Source organism: Anolis sagrei, chromosome Y (genome assembly GCF_037176765.1).
Source record: "Anolis sagrei isolate rAnoSag1 chromosome Y, rAnoSag1.mat, whole genome shotgun sequence".
Lineage (NCBI taxonomy): Eukaryota > Metazoa > Chordata > Lepidosauria > Squamata > Dactyloidae > Anolis > Anolis sagrei.
Genome location: NC_090035.1, coordinates 12472345 through 12493587, shown reverse-complemented (window position 1 = coordinate 12493587; position 21243 = coordinate 12472345). Strand labels below are relative to the sequence as shown.

General features: G+C 43.0%; 1 protein-coding gene across 2 annotated transcripts in view; it reads right to left on the bottom strand.

The window, feature by feature from the left end:
* Nucleotides 1-15856, bottom strand: part of LOC132782105 (sodium/mannose cotransporter SLC5A10) — an 84448-nt gene extending 68592 nt beyond the window's left edge. Inside the window, exons 1-7 of one of the 2 annotated variants that reach the window (XM_060786784.2) lie at nucleotides 15743-15856; nucleotides 15229-15300; nucleotides 15008-15112; nucleotides 14227-14286; nucleotides 13117-13221; nucleotides 574-679; nucleotides 20-100 (exon numbers count right to left, since the gene is read on the bottom strand). In XM_060786784.2, the coding sequence (XP_060642767.2) occupies nucleotides 20-100; nucleotides 574-679; nucleotides 13117-13221; nucleotides 14227-14286; nucleotides 15008-15112; nucleotides 15229-15300; nucleotides 15743-15856 (643 nt within the window). Of the gene's footprint in view, nucleotides 1-19; nucleotides 101-573; nucleotides 680-13116; nucleotides 13222-14226; nucleotides 14287-15007; nucleotides 15113-15228; nucleotides 15301-15742 lie in introns of those variants that run through there. The other variant, XM_067461893.1, reaches the window with a different exon arrangement.
* Nucleotides 15857-21243: the final 5387 nt, after the last annotated feature.

Below are 21243 nucleotides of genomic sequence, written 5' to 3'. Positions count from 1 at the left end.
ACCCGAAGTAAGGCCTTACCTGTGGCGGTCAAGATGACGGCGCCGACTACCATGATTAAGGTTTGCAGGGCGTCTGTGTAGATGACCGCTGTGAGCCCCCCTGCAAACAATGCAAAAAAAATTAGAATATTATTGTGTGCCTTGAAGACAACTGTTGACTTATGGGGACCCCACTTTTTTGCCAGTTTCTTCCTCCAAAATACAGCCTGTGATTCATTGTCGGTCTCCCATCCAAGAACCAACCAGGGCCTGTCCTGCTTAGCTTCCAAGATCAGGTGCCTTTTGGGGTAGATTGGATATAGAAACCATCAACCTTGAAAGCTGGAGATGAGCCTTCTCCTTTCAATAGCATGAAAGAATCCCAGCTGGGGTTCCTGATTACCTGGGCCAGGTAAGTAACAGGTAAGCACCTGTTGAAACTCCTTCTGCTCTAGAACCTCCTTCAGTCGAATAAGCTTGCATTATGACTATTTATTTATACCATTAGCTACCCAAGATTTTGATGGATATGGATTTCGCCCATTAATTATATCATTAATTAATCCATTTGCCCCCTCCCCAATGACCAGTTACCTGCGATGGTGTAAATGGCAGTGACCACAAGCATCAAGACGGTCGAAAGGTAGAGATTCCAACCCAAGCAGACTTGAACGAAAAGGGCGCCCGAATACAGGTCCGTCTGCAGAAAGAAAGAAAAGGTTATGAAAGGTCCCTTTTTCCTGGACTACAGTGCCCAGAATCCCCAGCTGAGCTGGTTCAAGCCCAATACTGGACCTCCAAAGTCTTTAAGAAATGGGAATCGTTCCCACTTTTCGACTGCAGTGCCCAGAATCCCCAGTTGTTCTGGCTCAATGTGGTTTCAATCAAGCCTTTAACAAATTGGGAAAGATTTGGACTACGCCACCCAGAATCCCCAGCTATGCTGGTTCCAACCCAATACCATGCCTATCAAGCCATTAGCAATGGGCCAGAGCTTGGGGAAACTTCCTTTTTGTGTACTACAGTGCCCATAAGCCCCAGCTGTTTCAGCTCAATATCCAAACATTTAACAATAGGTCATAGCTTTGCCCAAGCGTCATCCATTGTTAATTGGTTGGTCGATAAAAGGTATGGACGAGAACAACAGGGAATTCTGGGCACTGTAGTCCAAAAATAGGGACTTTTCCTATTTTTGTTGATGGCTTGGTAGGTACACTATTGGGTATGAACCAGAACAAGTGGGGATTCTGGGTGCTGCAGTCCAAAATTAGTAAAAGGCTTGTTAGGTACAATATTGGGGGATTTCTGGACTTTATGGGACTTTCCCAAACTTGATCCCATTGTTAAGGGCTTGGTATGAGTCAGAACAACTGGGGATTCTGGGCACTGTAGTCCAAAATAGGGACTTTTTCCCATTGTCAACTGCCCATCATGAAAGGCTCAGTCGAAACCATTGTTAAGGGCTGGGTATGAACCACAACTAATTGGGATTTTGTAGTCCAAAAGGACTGGGTATGAAACACAACAAATGGGGATTCTGGGCACTGTAGTCCAAAAAGAAACTTTTCGCTAGCTTGATCCCATTGTCCAAAGGTTGGTAGTTATAATATTGGGCTGGAACCAGTTGGCATTTCCAGGTATCATAATCCAAAAGGAAATGTTGTTGCTGTTGTTGTTGTTGTTGTTAGTATCATAGAATAATACAGTTGGTTAGTATAATAGAATAATCTAGTCCAGCCCCTGCCTTGCAGGAAAAGCACAAAGTGCTCCCGACAGATGGCCATCCAGTCTCGGTTTAACAGTTTCCAAGGAAGGAGCTTCCACTGGACTCTGAGGCACAGAGTTCCACTGTTGAACAGCTTTCAGCCTTTTGACCATGAGGCTAGTCCTCATTGAGCACCTCCATAATTCCTCCCCCTAATTTTCCAAATGTTTTTGGACCATGCAAGAAAAGCACAAAGTGCCCCCGACAGATGGTCATCCAGTCTCTGTTTATCGGTTTCCAATGAAGGAGCTTCCACTGGACCCCGAGGCAGAGAGTTCCACTGTTGAACAGCTTTATGCCTTTTGACCATGAGGCTAGTCCTTATTGAGCACCTCCATAATTCCTCCCCCTAATTCTCCAAATGTTTTTGGACCATGCATGAAAAGCACAAAGTGCCCCGACAGATGGCCATCCAGTCTCTGTTTATCAGTTTCCAAAGAAGGAGCTTCCAATGGAACCCTGAGGCACAGAGTTCCACTGTTGAACAGCTTTATGCCTTTAGTCCTCATTGAGCACCTCCATAATTCCTGGCCCTAATTCCCCAAATGTTTTTGGACCACTTTTCTGCTTGCTCTTTTGCTCTCTTTTGGCAGTTGAGTGGCAGCTGCAAAAATGAATAATAATAATAATAATAATAATAATAATAATAATAAATTTGGAGCTTGGCGTTGACTTGAAGGCGGGGCAGGTGCCAAGGGAACGAATCCATTCAAGTCGAAAAGGGCAAGAATCCCAGGGCGGGGTGCCTTCCGCATTGATGCCTCGGTCTTTTTTTGGCCCCAAGGAAGAAGGAGGAGGCATTTGCAGAAGCAGCAAAAATGAAATGGAGGAAAATGAGGCAGAAATAGCTTCCTTTATTGGCTGGAACCAGAGGAGAATTGGGGAAAGTCTTCAGGGCGGAAGACTTTGGAGAATTCGGTACTTTTAAAGGGATCTGCTTGAAAATTATGCCTATTTTGGACTACAGAGCCCAGAATCCCCAGATTTATCTATTTATTTATTTATTTACTCTATTTATATCCCTCTGCTCTCACCCCAGAGGGGCATCAGAGCGGCTTACAGTATGTCAATATTCAATATCGCATATATAACAAGTAAAATACAATATATCATATACATAAAGCAAAATAAAAACATATGTAAACGTAAAGGTTTCCCCTTGACATTAAGTCGTGTCTGACTCTGGGGGTTGGTGTTCATCGCCATTTCTAAGCCAAAGAGCCGGCGTTGTCCATAGACACCTCTAAGGTCATGTGGCTGGCATGACTGTATGGAGCGTTGTTACCTTCCCTCAGAAGCGGTACCTATTGATCTACTCACACTTGCATGTTTTCGAACTGCTAGGTTGGCAGAAGCTGGGGCTAACAGCTGGCACTCACCCCGCTCCTCGGATTCGAACCACCAACCTTTCGATCAGCAAGTTCAGCAGCTCAGTGATTTAACCTGCTGCGCCACCGGGCCCGGGGGGGGGGGTTATTTAAAAACATATAAATACGATAAAACTGTTAAAACCATGATATTTAGTATAGTCGTCGATTGTGTTGCTACAACTATGCTAGTTCTCTATTGCACTATCCAAACGCCTGATCCCACAACCATGTGTTCACTCAGGAGGAAGGGGGCCAGTCTGATGTCACTGGGAAGGGAGTTCCACAACCAGGGGGCCACCACTGAGAAGGCCCTGTTTCTCGTCCCCACCAGTTGTACTTGCGATGGGGGTGGGACCAAGAACAGGGCCTCCCCAGTAGATCTTAATGCTCTCATCGGTAAGTTGGGCCAGAACCATTGAGGGCTGTGTAGGCTAAAGCCAGCATCTTGAATTGTGCATGGTAGCAGATTAGCAGACGTTGCACTGATGCAACAGAGGAATTGTATGCTTCCTGTACATTGCTCCAGTGAGTAATCTGGCTGCCACCCGTTGGACTACTTGAAGCTTTCAAACAGTCTTCAAGGGCAGCTCCACATAGAGTGTGTTGCAGTGGTCTATACGAGATGTGACAAGAACATGGAACACCTAGGCCAAGTATGACTTTCCAAGGTATGGGCACAACTGGCGCACAAGTTTTAATTGTGCAAATGCTCCCCTGGCCATCGCCGAAACCTGAGGTTCCAGGCTCAGTGATGAGTCCAGGAAGAGTCCCAAGCTGCGAACTCACATCTTCAGATGGAGTGCAACTCTGTCCTATTGTTCTGGTTCATACTCAACACTGTCTCTACCAAGCCCTTAACAATAGATGCCACTTGGAGAAAGTCCCTATTTTGGACTGCAGTGCCCATAATTCCCTGATGTTCTGGTTCATACCCAATACTCTTATCTACCAAGCCCTTAACAATGGGTGAAGCATGGGGACAGTTCTTATTTTGGACTACAATGCCCATAATCTCCCATTATTCTGGTTCATAGTCAACACTGTCTCTACCAAGCCCTTAACAATAGATGCCACTTGGGGAAATCCCTGTTTTGGACTACAGAGCCCATAATCCCCATTGTTCTGGTTCATACCCAATACCTTTTTTCTACCAAGCTCTTAACAATGGGTGAAGCATGGGAACAGTTCTTATTTTGGACTGCAGTGCCCATAATCCCCTGATGTTCTGGTTCATACCCAATACTCCTATCTAACAAGCCCTTAACAATGGGTGAAGCATGGGAACAGTTCTTATTTTGGACTGCAGTGCCCATAATCCCCATTGTTTCAGTTCATACATAATACTCTTATCTACCAAGCCCTTAACAATGGGTGAAGCATGGGAACGGTTCTTATTTTGGACTACAGTGCCCATAATCCCCCATTGTTCTGGTTCATACTCAACACTGTCTCTACCAAGTCCTTAACAATAGATGACGCTTGGGAAAGTCCCTATTTTGGACTACAGAACCCATAAACCCCATTGTTCTGGTTCATACCCAATACTGGTATCTACCAAGCCCTTAACAATGGGTGAAGCATGGGGACAGTTCTTATTTTGGACTACAGTGCCCAGAATCCCCCGTTGTTCTGGTTCATATTCTCTATCGAGCCCTTAACAATAGATGTCGCTTGGGGAAAGTCCCTATTTTGGACTACAGAGCCGAGAATCCCCCCATTCTCCTGCATGCGCAGCACATTCTTCTCTTCCAGGTGCCATTTCCACTCCCAGGCTGCACACCTGCAACGCATCAGAGGCAGATGCGCATTCAAAGAGGGCATTAACATTCTTTGAGAGATTATAGATGAACGGCGCATGCATCCCCCGAGGCGAAGGCTGCGTCCACATTGCAGAATGGGAGCAGGTTGACCTCCACATCGACCGCCCTAGCTCAAGTCTATGATGTCCTGGGACTTCTAATTTGCCAATGTGTTTACCCTTCTCGGGAGGTAAACACAAATCCCAGAAGGCCATAGGACGGAGCTGTGGCCTGCAGTGCGGATGGCCTCCTCACTGAGGTCCTGAAGCGCATTTGGATCAAGTCACTTCGAAGTATGTTCAAGAGGGCCAAAGTGACCAGGAATCAGTTTCCAGGAATCCCATGGCCCTCCCACCAAAGCCCTGAAGCCCTGCAAAAAAGAGGTCCAGGTCCATCAAGCCATGTAGAAGCTTTTGCGGAACATACATACTTCCATTTAGATAGATAGATAGGTAGATAGATAGATAGATAGATAGATAGATAGATAGATAGATGCCCGGGTTAGGCCTTTTGTAAAGGTAAACATTAGAAGGAGTCAGTGTTTGCTTTTGGATTCAATGAATGGACCCTTTAAGAAATGCATCAGGATATGGGTTAACTATAACTCCCAATATCCAGTATTTAAAGTTGGGCATGATGGGACCATGTTCCCGCTTTGGTCCAGATCCATCATCAGTGTTGTTCACATATGGATGAAATCTATCTCCCATCATGCTCTATCATCTCCCTTTGATTGTGAGTGAACTAGAACTCCCAAAATCCAGATCCAATTCCCCGCAAACCCCACCAGTACTTAAAGTTGGTTGTGTTGGGTCTGTGTGCAATGTTTAGTCAAGATACATTGCCATGGAAGTTATAGCGCTCTCTAGATAGGGGGTGAACTATAACTCCCAAAATCCAGGGTCAATTCCCCCCCCCCCCCCCCCCCACACACACCAAAACTGTGCCAATATTTTCTGCTGGTCATGTTGGTCTGTGTGCCAAGTTTGGTCCAGATCCCTCATCGGTGGGAGTTACTGTGCAATCTAGAAGTGAGTGTTGTCTTGAAAAATACATATAAACTTGGGATGGATACATACATACATACATACATACGTGTGTGTGTGTATACACACACAAAGATAGACAGACAGACAGACAGAGATACAGACAAACAGACAGATAGATAGAGAGATAGATAGGTAGATAAGTAGATAGGTAGATAGGCAGGTAAATAGGTAGATAGAGATAGAGATACAGATAGATAGATAGATAGATAGATAGATAGATAGATAGATAGACAGATAGACAGATACATATATATACAGATAGATAGATAGATAGATATAGATAGATAGATAGATAGATAGATAGATAGAGACAGATTGATACATACATATATACATGTGTGTGTGTATACACACACAGAGACAGACAGACAGACAGATAGATAGAGATAGACAGATACATACAGATAGATAGATAGATAGATAGATAGATAGATAGATAGATAGAGATACAGAGAGAGAGGTAGATAGGTAGATGATAGGTAGATGATAGATAGATGATAGATAGATAGATAGATAGATAGATAGACATACAGATAGACAGATAGACAGATAGATAGATAGATAGAGATCGATAGATAGATGATAGATAGATAGATACAGATACAGATACACATACATACATACATACATACATACATACATATACACACACAGATAGACAGCTAGATATAGAGATGCATACCCCAAAAGATAGATCAATACATATAGATAGATAGATCGATATACATATATATACACACACATACAGACAGATACATATATAAACAGATAAATACATACATACATACAGATAGACAGATAGATATAGACAGATAGATAATACATACATATATACAGATAGATAGAGATACACACACACACACACATATATATACACACACAGAGAGAGAGAGAGAGCCAGATAGGAAGATGTATACTTACATACATATATAAAGACAGACAGATAGATAAGACTGACAGAAACATACATGCATACATACATACATAGACTTTTATTATACATGTAGATACTCGAGCTGGCATACAAGTTTCTCAGACAAAAAGGGGTCGCGAGTGGAAAAAGCTTAGCAAGGCCTAGTCTAGATGACCTTTGGTGTTCCTCCCAACTGTATGAAATCCAATGTAAACCCAGTATTAGTCTAAAACAACTCCGAATAGTCTCAAGAACATTCAGTGTCTCATTCCGGGCATAGTTTCGATCCAGCGCATTTAAACTTTGGTTGTTATCTTGGTCTTTCTTGGTCACGCCTAGACTTTGGAATTCATCCTTTCAATGGGGAAAATAGACTTCCTTGGAGCAGAATGTGTCTTTTGGACAACCGCCGGGGAAGTTGACAGCCTCATTGGGGGCTCCTCCAGCGAAAGGGGTCAGGCTACATGACCTCTAGGGTGTTATCCAGGTCTATGATTCACAACCTGCCCGTAAAGATGCTGACCGTAAGCAAGATCCCACGGCCAAATGGCACCACCCGGCCTCCTCCCACGCGTCTCCAGACGCTCAGCCCCAGTAATGGGTTGTCAGCGAGATTACCCAAATCCACCATGAATGGGGACAAGATGTTCGCCCTAATCTCCCCAGGCCAAACCAGTTTATTCCATGGCTGAATAGTGAGTGACTCAGGGGAGACAAGGCCAAACGTCAAAGCATCAAGTCCAGGCGAGGAGAAGCCCAAAGAAGAGGAAATTAGGTATTGAAGGAGGGAGAAGCGGAAGAAACCACGATGGTGCAAGTTCTGAAGTCGCACCTAGGCGTCACCAAGAAAACCCAAATTCTTGAATGCCATGGGTTGAAACTATGCCCAGAATGGGACAAAGCCAGGCATTGAATATTATCAAGAAGATTCAAAGTTGTTTTAGACTAATACTTGATTCACGTTGTCTTTCATAGAGTTGGGAGGAAGACCCAGGGTCATCTAGACGGGGCCTTTTTGAACGTTGTCCACTCGCAAACCCATTTTGCCTTAGAAATTTTCATGCGACCCCAGGGATATCTATGTATGTATATATGAAAAGTCAATCTTTCTCTCTCTCTCTCTCTCTTCTACGTGTATTTGTATGTATTTTCCAAATTGGCTTCCACTTGCAGAGAACATGGTGACTCCTGCCAACAACAACAACAACACTATGTAACACGATTTTTGTTCCTGGATTATAAATTTCATTTCTTAATTGGTTCTATCCTGAAAACATGGGAAAAGTTTTCAAACTGCCAAAACTTTGTCTTTGAAGAAGGGATATCTTGCAGCATGTTTTGCTAAAGTTTTTCAATGAATATCTCCTAGAACAGCGGTTCTCAACCTAGGGGTCGCAACCCCCTGAGGGGTCAATCGGCCAGTTGAGAGGGGTCATGGTGCCATCTCCCCCCCCCCCCACCGCCTCCCCAAAATGGCTGAGGAGGCGTGAGCCAGGCGAGAAGCTTCACGCAGAGCCTGGGCCTGGCCACGGGCCTTCCGTCATCTGGTCTCACCACCTGCTGGACCTGGCAGAAACATGAGCCAGGCTCCAGGCTGCGGTGGCTCCGATCCTTCCTGGAGGGACGGACCCAGAAGGTGTTATTGAGTGACACCTGTTCGGCTCCGCAACCGTTGTTGTGTGGAGTCCCACAGGGTTCAATTCTGTCCCCGATGTTATTTAACATCTACATGAAGCCGCTGGGAGAGATCATTCGGAGTTTCGGACTAAGATGTTATCTCTATGCAGATGATGTCCAAATCTGTCACTCCTTTCCACCTGTCACCAAGGAGGCTGTCCAGACCTTGAACCAGTGTTTGGCTGCTCATCGGACTGGATGAGAGCTAACAAATTGAAATTGAATCCAGACAAGACAGAGGTCCTACTGGTCACTCGTAAGGCCGAACAGGGTATAGGGTTACAGCCTGTGTTAGACGGGGTTACACTCCCCCTGAAGACGCAGGTTCGCAGCTTGGGAGTGATCCTAGATTCACCGCTGAGCCTGGAACCCCAGGTCTCGGCGGTGGCTGGGAGAGCTTTCGCACAATTAAAACTTGTGCGCCAGCTGCGCCCGTACCTTGGGAAGTCAGATCTGGCCACGGTGGTCCACGCTCTTGTCACATCCCAGTTGGACTACTGCAACGCACTCTACGTGGGGTTGCCTTTGAAGACTGCTCGGAAACTTCAACAAGTCCAGCGAGAAGCAGCCAGGTTGCTCACCGGAGCGGCATACAGGGAGCATACCACCCCCTGCTGCGTCAGCTCCACTGGCTGCCGATCCAATTCCGAGCACAATTCAAAGTGCTGGTTTTGACCTACAAAACCCTATACGGTTCCGGCCCAGTGTATTTGTCCGAACGGATCTCCCTCTACATCCCATCTCGAAGCTTAAGATCTTCTGGGGAGGCCCTACTCTCGACCCCGCCACTATCACAAGTGAGGTTGGCGGGGACGAGGAGCAGGGCCTTCTCAGTGGTGGCCCCCCACCTGTGGAACTCACTCCCCGGGGAGATTAGATCGGCGACTTTCCTTCTGGCATTTAGGAAAAAACTGAAGACCTGGGTGTGGGACCAAGCCTTTGGTCATTCTGACAACTAATTTAAGGATCTGACGATAGACAAGGGCAAATGGAATGGAATGGATATATGGACTCTGAACCCTGAGCATGAGATTGTTTTATTATTTTATGATGTATTGATGTTTTTAATTTAATTGTTGAATTGCTTTGTATTTTGTACTGCTTGTCAATGGATTTGGGCATCTAATTGTGCCTCCTCTGTAAGCCGCTCTGAGTCCCCCCCGGGGTGAGAAGGGCGGGGTATAAGTAAGTGAAATAAATAAATAAATAAATAAATAAATAAATAAATAAGAGGCTCCAAACTGGGCCAGGGTCCTGCCATGGGGCCTTCATTGCCGTACTCTCACTGCCTGCCAGGCTGCCTGCTGGATCTGGGATTGGCCCTTGCTGCGGGGCCCCTGGTGCCCAGCTCTCACCACCTGCCAGGTAGGTGAGCTGAGCATGTTTAGCCTGAAGAAGAGGAGGCTGAGAGGAGATATGATAGCCATGTATACACATGTGAGAGGAAGCCACAGGGAGGAGGGAGCAAGCTTGTTTTCTGCTTCCTTGGAGACTAGGACGCAATGGAACAATGGCTTCAAACTACAAGAGAGGAGATTCCATCTGAACATGAGGAAGAACCTCCTGACTGTGAGAGTCGTTCAGCAGTGGAACTCTCTACCCCGGAGTGTGGTGGAGGCTCCTTCTTTGGAAGCTTTTAAACAGAGGCTGGATGGCCATCTGTCAGGGGTGATTTGAATGCAACATTCCTGCTTCTTGGCAGGGGGTTGGACTGGATGGCCCCTGAGGTCTCTTCCAACTCTTTGATTCTATGATTCTATGATTCTAGGTGCTAAGTTGTACATGAGAGTTCTGTATGCCAAGTTTGGTTCAATTCCATCGTTGCTGGAGTTCATAATGCTCTTACTTGCAGGTGCAACTACAACTCCCAAATATGTGGGTCTATTTTCCCCAAGCTCTCCAGTATTTTTTGATGGTCACGGGAATTCTGTATGCCAAGTTTGGTTGAATTCTATTGTTGGTGGAGTTCAGAATGCTCCTTGATTGCAGGTGCAGCTACAACTCCTAAATGTCTGGGTCTATTTTCCCCAAGGCTCTCCAGTATTTTCTGTTGGTCATGGATTTTTCTATATGCCAAGTTTGGTCTAGGTCTGTAATTTGTGGGGGTCTCAGTAGTCTGTGGAAGTCAGAGCTGACGGTACTGCAAATTTCATCATGCGTTGTCCATACTCCCCCAAACATGTTTTTGTGATTAATCATTATGCTTTAATGATGTTAACTTTGTAAGAATGAAAATATATCCTGCATATCCAAGACAAGCATCCTGACAAGCATCCCGAGCTCTGAGGATGACCTGGGAAGGAATCCCACTGGAGCATTGCAGCGCACCCAAATCCCTGGGAGTCACTCTGGACCGTGCTCTGACCTACAAGAAGCACTGCCTGAACATCAAGCAAAAAGTGGGTGCTAGAAACAATATCACACAAAAGCTTACTGGCACAACTTGGGGATCACAACCAGACACAGTGAAGACATCTGCCCTTGCGCTATGCTACTCTACTGCTGAGTACGCATGCCCAGTGTGGAACACATCTCACCACACTAAAACAGTAGATGTGGCTCTTAATGAGACACGCCGCATTATCACAGGGTGTCTGTGCCCTACACCATTGGAGAAATTACACTGCTTAGCCGGTATTGCACCACCTGACATCCGCCGGGAAGTAGCAGCCAATAGTGAAAGGACCAAGGCAGAGACATATCCAGCTCATCTCTTGTTTGGGTATCAGCCAGCACATCAACGACTTAAATCAAGAAATAGTTTTCTAAGATCGCTAGAACTCGCTAGAACACCTCAGCAAGCAAGAGTCCAAAAGTGGCAGGCTCAAACCCAGAGCCTCAATCAATGGCTGATATCCAATGAGAGACTCCCCCCTGGGCACACAGAAGACTGGGCGACTTGGAAGGCGCTGAACAGACTGCGCTCTGGCACTATGAGACGCAGAGCCAACCTTCAGAAATGGGGCAACAAAGTGGAATCCACGACATGCGAGTGTGGAGAGGAGCAAACCACTGACCACCTGCTGCAATGCAACCTGAGCCCTGCCACATTCACAATGGAGGACCTTCTTGCAGCAACACCAGAAACACTCCAAGTGGCCAAATACTGGTCAAAGGACATTTAATCAACTACCAAGCTTGCAAACTCTGTGTCTTTTGTATGTTTCTTTGTTTGTTCTGTCAAAAATGTAATACAACTGTTCAGTTGCCTGACACGATAAATAAATATCCAATATTTACATTACGATTCATAACAGTAGCAAAATTACAATTATAAAGTAGCAACGAAAATAATTTTATGGTTGGGGGTCAATACAACATGAGATATTTAGGGGTCACGGCATTAGAAAGGTTGAGAACCGCTGTCATAGAGTCTCAACCAATTCAACATAGTTTGCGGCAACCACAAAAACAAAATTCTTGGAGGATAATGATTTTCAAAGTAAGGACCCCACAATAAAGCAGAAAATCATACTATCAAACCAGGAACAGATTTCTTTTTTCAAATTTTGTTGCATAGTGTAATTTTATTTCTCACCCACCCATCTTTGTGGCTCGAGGTGGGTTCCAACATAGTTAAAAGCAGGTAATCATCTTAAACATTCTATAAAATGCACATATTAAAAGCAATTTCTATAAAACACATATTAAAATACAAAGAGCAAAGGTTAGAACTCAAGACACAAGTTTAAAATTCATGACTGAGTCGGCCTGCCAGAAGAGATGGGTCTTCAATTCCAACACATTTGTGGGATCTTTTCCTTTGAAAGGCTGTTCCACAATGGATCTGGGCCAAACTTGACCTCCCAATGACCAACTTAAAATACTGGAGGGGTATGGTGGGGAATTCACCCTAGATGATGGGAGTTGTGGTCGATTTATATCCAGAGAGCACTGTGACTCTCACCGACAATTGATCTGGACCAAACTTGGCACACAGACCCATCATTACCAACTTTAAGTACTGGGGGGAGGAGTGTGGAAGAGATTGACCGTGGAAGATGTGAGTTGTAGTCTACCCACACCCAGAGTGCGCTGTGAACCCCACTGGCCATGGATCTGGACCAAAACCAGCAAATAATAATATTTCCCAAAATCAAACTCAAATGCAGAAGTCTGACTCTAATAGTAAACAACACAAGTGATAAAGTTAAGGCAGAGCGGCCCCTGGTGGCCAGAGAGTGGAAATACGCTTTCACCATCTGAAAAATATTGGGAAAGACCAAATCCTTTTACACTATCTAGCCTAGATAGATAGATAGATAGATAGATAGATAGATAGATAGATAGATAGATAGATAGATAGATAGATAGATAGATAGATAGATAGATAGATAGATAGATAGATAGATAGGTAGGTAGGTAGGTAGGTAGGTAGGTAGGTAGGTAGATAGATAGACAGACAGACAGACAGACAGACTGACAGATGTTTGCAGTGCTAGCAAGGAATTGTTTTACTTATGCGTTGCCCTCAATATTTTTAGACAGAAAGCAGGATGTCAAGGAATTTAAAAATATATAAAGTTCAGACTAAAACCCAAAGCGGACATGGGATCTCACTCACCGAGATCTTGGTGAAGACAGAAAGAAGGAGAGACAAAGACGAGAGGTACATCCGGATTCTCTCTCCACCAAATCGTTTCTGGAGGTATTCAGGCATTGTCAGGATCTGGCAAAAGAAAGAGATTGTGTGCCAGACCCCATTGAACATTGATCTGTTTATCATCTCTCTTGATTGATCTATTTATATCTATCTAACCGTCTGATATCTCTAAGGATTATCTATCTACATACCTATCTATCTATCTATCTATCTATCTATCTATCATCAACCTAGTATCTATGTATTATCCATCTCAATATATGTACGTATCTATCTATCTATCTATCTATCTATCTATCTATCTATCTATCTACCTGCCTGTTTCTATCCATCCATCCATCCATCTAGTATCTTTATTAAACTATGTATCCTTTATTTACTGTAGATCTATCTGTATAATTTATCTATCTGTGTAGTATCTCTACCTATGTATTATCTATCTATACGTCTATCCAGTATCTCTCTCTCACCCATCTGTATCTGTCTGTCCAATTATCCATCCAATATGTCTATATATCATCTTAATCTATGTGTTATCTATCTATCTATCTATCTATCTATCTATCTATCTATCTATCTATCTATCTATCTATCTATCTGTTATCTATCTATATATACCTATCTGTCCATTTGTTCATCCATCCATCTAATATCTCTGTACAGCATTTTCTCTAGTATCTCTAGGTCATCTAACTATGTATCATCCATCTATATCTATCTGTCCATCCATTCAATATTTCTATATATTATCAATCTATTTAGTATCTCTATCTATGCATCATCTATCTGTCTGTCTGTCTGTCTGTCTATCTATTTCTTTTTTGTTGTGACAGGAACGACTTGAGAAACTGCAAGTCACCTCTCACACCAGAAGCGACTTGCAGTTTCTCAAGTCACTCCTGACCCACACACACACACACACATCCATATCTCAGTGCTATGGAATATTGAGAGTTTGGTGTCTTACCAAACTGCAACTCCCAGGATTCCATTGCACGGAGCAGTGGCAGTTCAAGGCGTATCAAACTGTATTAATTGTTCTGTGTAGATGCACCCTGAGTCTCCACTTACCTCTGAGGAAACATAGACAGGTACAAACACCCAGGCCAATGCCAGGAGCACGTAAGTGGCCTATACAGGATGGAGAAGAGAAGGAAAAACGTATTATAAGTATACTATATTATATTATATTGTCTTATGCTATGGTATGGTATTCTGTGCTGTGCTGTGCTATGTCATAATGTGCTATATTATATCGAGCCCCTTCAAGTTTGGACTTAAATCCAAAGAAGATTCTTAACTCAATTACTTGGAAGGTGCCAGCGATCACCAATTAAGCAAATGACCAAATGATAAAATAAAAAGAAATTGTAACATATAATAGATAATATAAAATAATAAAATAAATAATAAGAATAAAATAAAAATTAATTATAACATATAATATAAAATAATAAAATAAACAACAAATAATAAAATAAAAATACAGTATAAAATACAATATATAAAATAAAATAAAAATACATGATAAAATATAATATAAAATATAAAATAATAAAATAAAATACATGATAAAATATATTATATAATAAAAATAATAAAGTAAAAAGTAAAATAAAAATAAAAATACATGTAAAATATAATATAAAATAATAAAATAAACAACAAATAATAAAATAAAAATAAAAATACAGTATAAAATACAATATATAAAATAAAATACATGATAAAATATATTATATAATAAAAATAATAAAACAAAAAGTAAAATAAAAATAAAAATACATGATAAATATAATAAAAAATAAATAAATAATATAATATAATATAATATAATATAAATTGCCCTTACGTTCCATTCGAAGCCAGCCACGGCAATCCCTCCGGCAGCTCCGGTCCCAGCCAAACCAATGAAAAGGCCTGATCCTTCGCTGCTGGCAAAGAGGGACGCTCCGATCTTCAAACCAAAAAACAAAAAATTACTTCCCTTCCTTTAATGCATTTCAAAGTTATGTTTTATGCACCTGAACTTGGTGATGAACCCCCCGAAAAAGGAGCAAGGCATGGACTCACCGGCCACCACGCGATGCTCCTCCCAGCCAAGAAGTAGCCACTTAATGTGCTTCGGTTTGCTCTCCACGAAGACTGAGACAATTGGGGGAGAAGGGAATGCAGTCAACAAGTGCATCTACACTGTAGAGTTAATGCAGTTTCGTACCACTTGAATTGTCATGGCTCCATGTGACGAGACCCTGGGAGTTACAGTCTGGTGAGGCAGCAGCCCTCTTTGGCAGAGAAGGCTCAGGGCCTTGGGAAACTATAGCTCCCAGGATCCCATACCATTGAGCCATGACGATTGAAGCAGTGCCAAATTGCATTCATTCAACAGTGCAGATGCACCCAAAGAGAGGGATTAAAACAATGCCTCTTTAGATTTAATTTAGTTTTAGTGTTTATAGTCTTTAGCATATAGTATGATTTTAAGAGCTGTTCATCACTTTTAAGTCTCGTTAAGAGACGAAAAGCAGTATATAAATCAGTGTAATGCATAATCATACTCCACAGATGAGGGATGAGTCCTTCTTACCCAAATGCCGACTGCTAAGTTTAAGACGAAATAGGCCACCACCACAATCACATCCAAAATGCTGAACTGCGGCGAAGCAGCCGCTTCAAGGTGCAAGTCCTCCTCTGCCGACATCGTCTTGTAAGAAGCCCCAACTCTGTTCGAAACTGGCTGCTGACCAGTCCTGAGGAATTGATCATTAAGCCACTTAACCACAGGGACGTTTTTGGTGCGGTGAAGGGTTTGCGCATGAGCGACCAGGACACTTTTGCAGCCGGAATGAGGAAAGGTTCACAAGGAGTTGCGCCAAGCCCGGGAGGGCTTCCCTGCCAATCCATCTAAATCCCTATCTATCTATCTATCTATCTATCTATCTATCTATCTATCTATCAGCTATCTATCTATCTATCATCATCATCTCTATGTATGATCAATCTACATCTATTTTTATCTATCTGGTATCTCTATGTGTCATCTATCTATCCATCCAGCTATCCATCCATCCATTTATCCATCCATCTATCCATCCATCTCTATGTAGCATCTATGTGTATCATCTATCAATCATCTATCTATCCATCCATCCATTCATCCAGTACATCTATGTATCACCAATCTAGGTAGTCGGTCTATTGATCTATCTATCTATCTATCTATCTATCTATCTATCTATCTATCTAATCATCTCTATGTATCATCTAAATCTCTTTATCTCTACTTGGTATCTCTATGTATCATCTATCTAGCTAACTATCCATCCATCCATCTCTGTCTCTATGTGATATCTATCTATCTATCTATCTATCTACTCACCCATCCATCCCTATCTTGTATCTCTGTGTATCATCTATCAATCCATCCATCCATCTAGTATCTCTATGTATCATCTATCTATCTATCTATCTATCTATCTATCTATCTATCTATCTATCTATCTATCTATCTATCCATCCATCCATCCATCCATCCATCCATCCATCCATCCCTATCTAGTATCTCTGTGTATCATCTATCAAACATCCATTCACCCATCCATCCAGTATCTCTATGTATCACCGATCTAGGTAGTCTGTCTGTCTGTTAGTCTGTCTGTCTGTCTGTCTGGCTAGCTAGCTAGCTATCATCTCTATGAATCATCTAAATCTCTCTTTATCTTGGATCTCTATGTGCCATCTATCTATCTATCCATCCATCTCTACTTAGTATCTCTATGTATCATTTATCTCGCCATCCATCCATCCATCCATCCATCCATCCATCCATCCATCTCTGTCTAGTATCTCTGTGTATCAATTATCTATCCATCCAATTGCCATCTCTATGTATCATTGATTGAGGTAGTCTGTCTGTCTGTCTATCTATCTATCTATCATCTCTGTGTACCGTCTGTCTCTCTGTTGAGCTATCAATCATCTCTATGTATCATCTAAATCTATATCTGGTATCTCTCTGTAGTATCTATCTTTCTGTATGTTTAGTATCTGTGTATCATCTCTATTGTCTGTCTCTCCGTCTGTCCGTCCAGCCTACCTACCTACCTACCTACCTACCTACCCATCCATCCATCCATCCATCCATCCATCCATCCATCCACCCTGCCTGCCTGCCTGCCTGCCTGCCTGCCTGCCTGCCTGCCTGCCTATCTATCTATCTATCTATCTATCTATCTATCTATCTATCTATCTATCTATCTATCTATCTATCTATCGGTCTATCTATCTATTGGTCTATCTATCTATCGGTCTATCTATTATCTCTATATATCATCAATCTATCTAGTATCTCTATCGATGTATCATTGATCGATCTATTCATCCAATTTATCTCTCTAGCTTTCCCTGCCAAAGAGTGCAAACTACAAATCCCAGGATACTATCAATGGAGCCATGGTAGTTCAAGTGGTTTTCAACCTGTATCCATTCCTCAGTACAGACTGATGCAACTCGTACCCTCCCTTATGAGCCAGTCCAGGCCCTCACCAAACTCCAACTCTTAGGATCCCATGGCACTGAGTGAAAGTGGCCATTGTTCTGCAGCGTGGAGGCCGCGCAGGAGTGCTGCTTAGAAGCCCAGCTTTGCCATGTTTGCACCTTCTGCCTCTCCTGGGAATAGCTGACACTCTCCGTTAATTAATGTCTCAGCCTTTTGCTTGTCTTAACGAAGGGTTTCTTTTAAAGCCTAATCCAGGAATGCTGGGTCTTGCTGAACTTATGTTCCAGTTTAGTGCCTTCTCCTGGCTGCAGATTCTCCATTGTTGCTTCCTTTTTGTTGGGACAAAAAAAGGTCATCTCAGCAGGATTTCTAGGAGTAAATTTTAAGAAAGGTTTTGGTGCACCTACAGCAGGAATTGTAGGAGTTGAAGAGTGAAACACCTGGAGGGCCCAAGTTTGGCCATGCTTGATCTATACTGTAGAATGAATGCAGCGTGACAACCCTTGGTATGGCTCATTGCGATGGAATCATGGAAGTTGTTTTACACAGAAAATCCAGGCCTTGCAAAACTACAACTCCCAAACTATCACATCATTGAGCCATGACAGTTAAAGGGGCATAAATTGCATTCATTCTACAGTGTAGATACACCTAGAGGAGGCTAAAGGCCTTACAAAACTACATCTTCCAATGGTAGTTCAAAATTGGTGTCAAACTGCATTCGTTCTACAGAGTAGATGCAACTCAGGGACTTCAAAGAAATGTGTATATACATGTGTCCTTAAGTCAATGTATTTTGAACTAATTGATAAACTAATCATCCCAAGGTTGCAACTTGGGTCCCATCTAAATGTGTTAAAAGACTACAACTTCCATGTTGCTTCATGGAATAGCTGAGGTTGATGGAAGTTTACTACGCTTATATTTATTTATTTACTACGCTTATATACCGCAATTCTCAGCCTACTGGTGACTCATTGCGGTGTACAACATGATGGACAAGTTGTGTGCAGCAGTCATCAGGAGGCCTCCTCTTTACTATCCACCACCACCACCATCATCATTAGGAAGTTCACCTGGGAAGATGTTTTTGAAAGGCAGCAGATTACAGGAGCTGTCTTCATAGACCTGTCAGCAGCTTATGATACTGTAAATCATCAGCTGAGAAAAATGTATAATATCACAAAGGATTACCACCTCACCTGCTTCACAGGAAATCTGCTACAAAACAGGAGCTTTTTTGTTGGGTTTCAGGGACAGAGAAGCAGATGGTGGAAACAGAAGAACAGCCTGGCTCGGAGGAACGTGCTTGCTCCATCAATGTTCAACATTTACACAAATGACCAGCCACTGCCAGAAGGGACAGAGAGTTTAAACTATGCTGACGATCGTGCCACCACCGCTCAAGCAGGGAGCTTTGAAATGGTTGAACAGAAGCTCTCCAAAGTTTTAGGTGTTCTTACTGCCTATTACAGGGTAAATCCATCTGATTCCTAATCCATCAAAGGCCGACATGTGCTTTTCACCTTAAGAACAGACAAGTATCTTGAGTTCTGAAGATTACCTGAGAAGGAACCTCATTGGAGCATTGTAGCACACGCAAATACCTGGGAGTCACTCTGAACCGGGGAGTCCCTGGTAGCACAATGGAATAAACCCTTGTGCCGGCAGGACTGCTGACCAATAGGTCAGCGGTTCAAATCCGGGGAGAGCGGGTTGAGTTCCATTAGCTCCAGCCCCCATGTGGGGATATATGAGAAGCCTCTCAAGGATAGTAAAATATCAAACATCCAGGCTTTCCCTGGACAACGTCTTTGCAGACAGCCAATTCTCTCACACCAGAAGCAACTTGCAAATTTCTCAAGTCGCTCATGACATAAATAAACCCGAAAAAACTCTGAACTGTGCTTTGATTTGCAAAAAGCACTGCTTGACTAGCAAGCAAAAAATGGGTGCTAGAAATAATATCATATGAAAGCTGAATGGCACAACCTAAGGATCACAACCACACACAGTGAAGGCATCGGCCCTTGCGCTTTGCTACTCTGCTGCTGAATATGCATTCCCAGTGTGGAATACATCTCACCACATTGAAACAGTAGAGGTGGCTCTTAATGAGACATGAAACATTATCACAGGATGTCTACTGTTATACTGTTTAGCCAGTATTGCACAACCTGACATCATTGGGAAGTAGCAGTTAGTAATGAAAAGAACCAAGCAGTGACATCTCTGGCCCATCCTCTGTTTGGATATCAGCCAGCACGCCAACGACTTAAATCAAGAAATAGCTTCCAAAGATTTACAGAGATACTCGCTGGAACACCTCAGCAAGCGAGAGTCCAAAAGTGGCAGGCTAAAACCCAGAACCTCAAGCCATGGCTGATACCAAATGAGAGACTCTTTCCTGGGCATGCAGAAGACTGGGCGACTTGGAAGGCGCTGAACAGACTGTGGTCTGGCATCACGAGACTCAGAGCCAATCTTAAGAAATGGGGCTATAAAGTGGAGTCTGCAACATGCGAGTGTGGAGAAGAGCAAACCACAGACCATTTACTACAGTGTTTCTCAGCCTGGGGGTCAGGACCCCTGGAGGGGTTGTGAGGGGGATGTTAGAGGGGTCGCCAAAGACCATCAGAAAACACAGTATTTTCTGTTGATCATGGAGGTTCAGTGTAGGATGTTTGTCCCAATTCAATCATTGGTAGGGTTCAGAATGCTCTTTGATTGTAGGCAAACAATAAATCCCAGCAACTACAACTCCCAAATGTCAAGGTCGATTTCCCCCAAACTCCACCAGTGTTCACATTTGGGCATGTTGAGTATTTGTGTCAAGTTTGGTCCAGATCCATCATTGTCTGAGCCTACAGTGCTCCCTGGATGTAGGTGAACTACAACTCCCAAACGCAAAGTCAATACCCACCAAACCCTTCCAATCTGTCTGCCAAGTTTGGTTCAATTCCATCGTTGGTAGAGTTCAGAGTGCTCTTTGATTGTAGGTGAACTATAAATCCCAGCAGCTACAACTCCCAAATGTCAAGGTCTGTTTTGCCCAAACTTCACCAGGGCTCACATTTGAGCATATGGAGTAGTGTGTCAAGTTTGGTCCAGATCCATAGTGCTCTCTGGATGTAGGTGAACTACAACTCCAAAACTCAAGGTCAATGCCCACCAAACCCTTCCAGTATTTTCTGTTGGTCATGGGAGTTCTGTGTGCCAAGTTTTGTTCAATTCCACCATTGGTGGAGTTCAGAATGCTCTTTGATTGTAGCTGAACTATAAATCCCAGCAACTACAACTCCCACAGGACAAAAATCACACACACACCCCCGCCCAATCCCACCAGTTTTCAAATTTGGGCGTATCAGGTATTTGTGCCCAGTTTGGTCCAGTGAATGGAAATACATCCTGCATACCAGATATTTACATCACTATTCATAACAGCAGCAAAATGACAGTTATGAAGTAGCAACAAAACTAATTTTATGGTTGGGGGTACCATAACATGAGGAAGTGTATTAAAGGGTCGCGGCATTAGGAAGGTTGAGATCTGTATTTATCTGACATGATAAATAAATACCTAGGAAGTT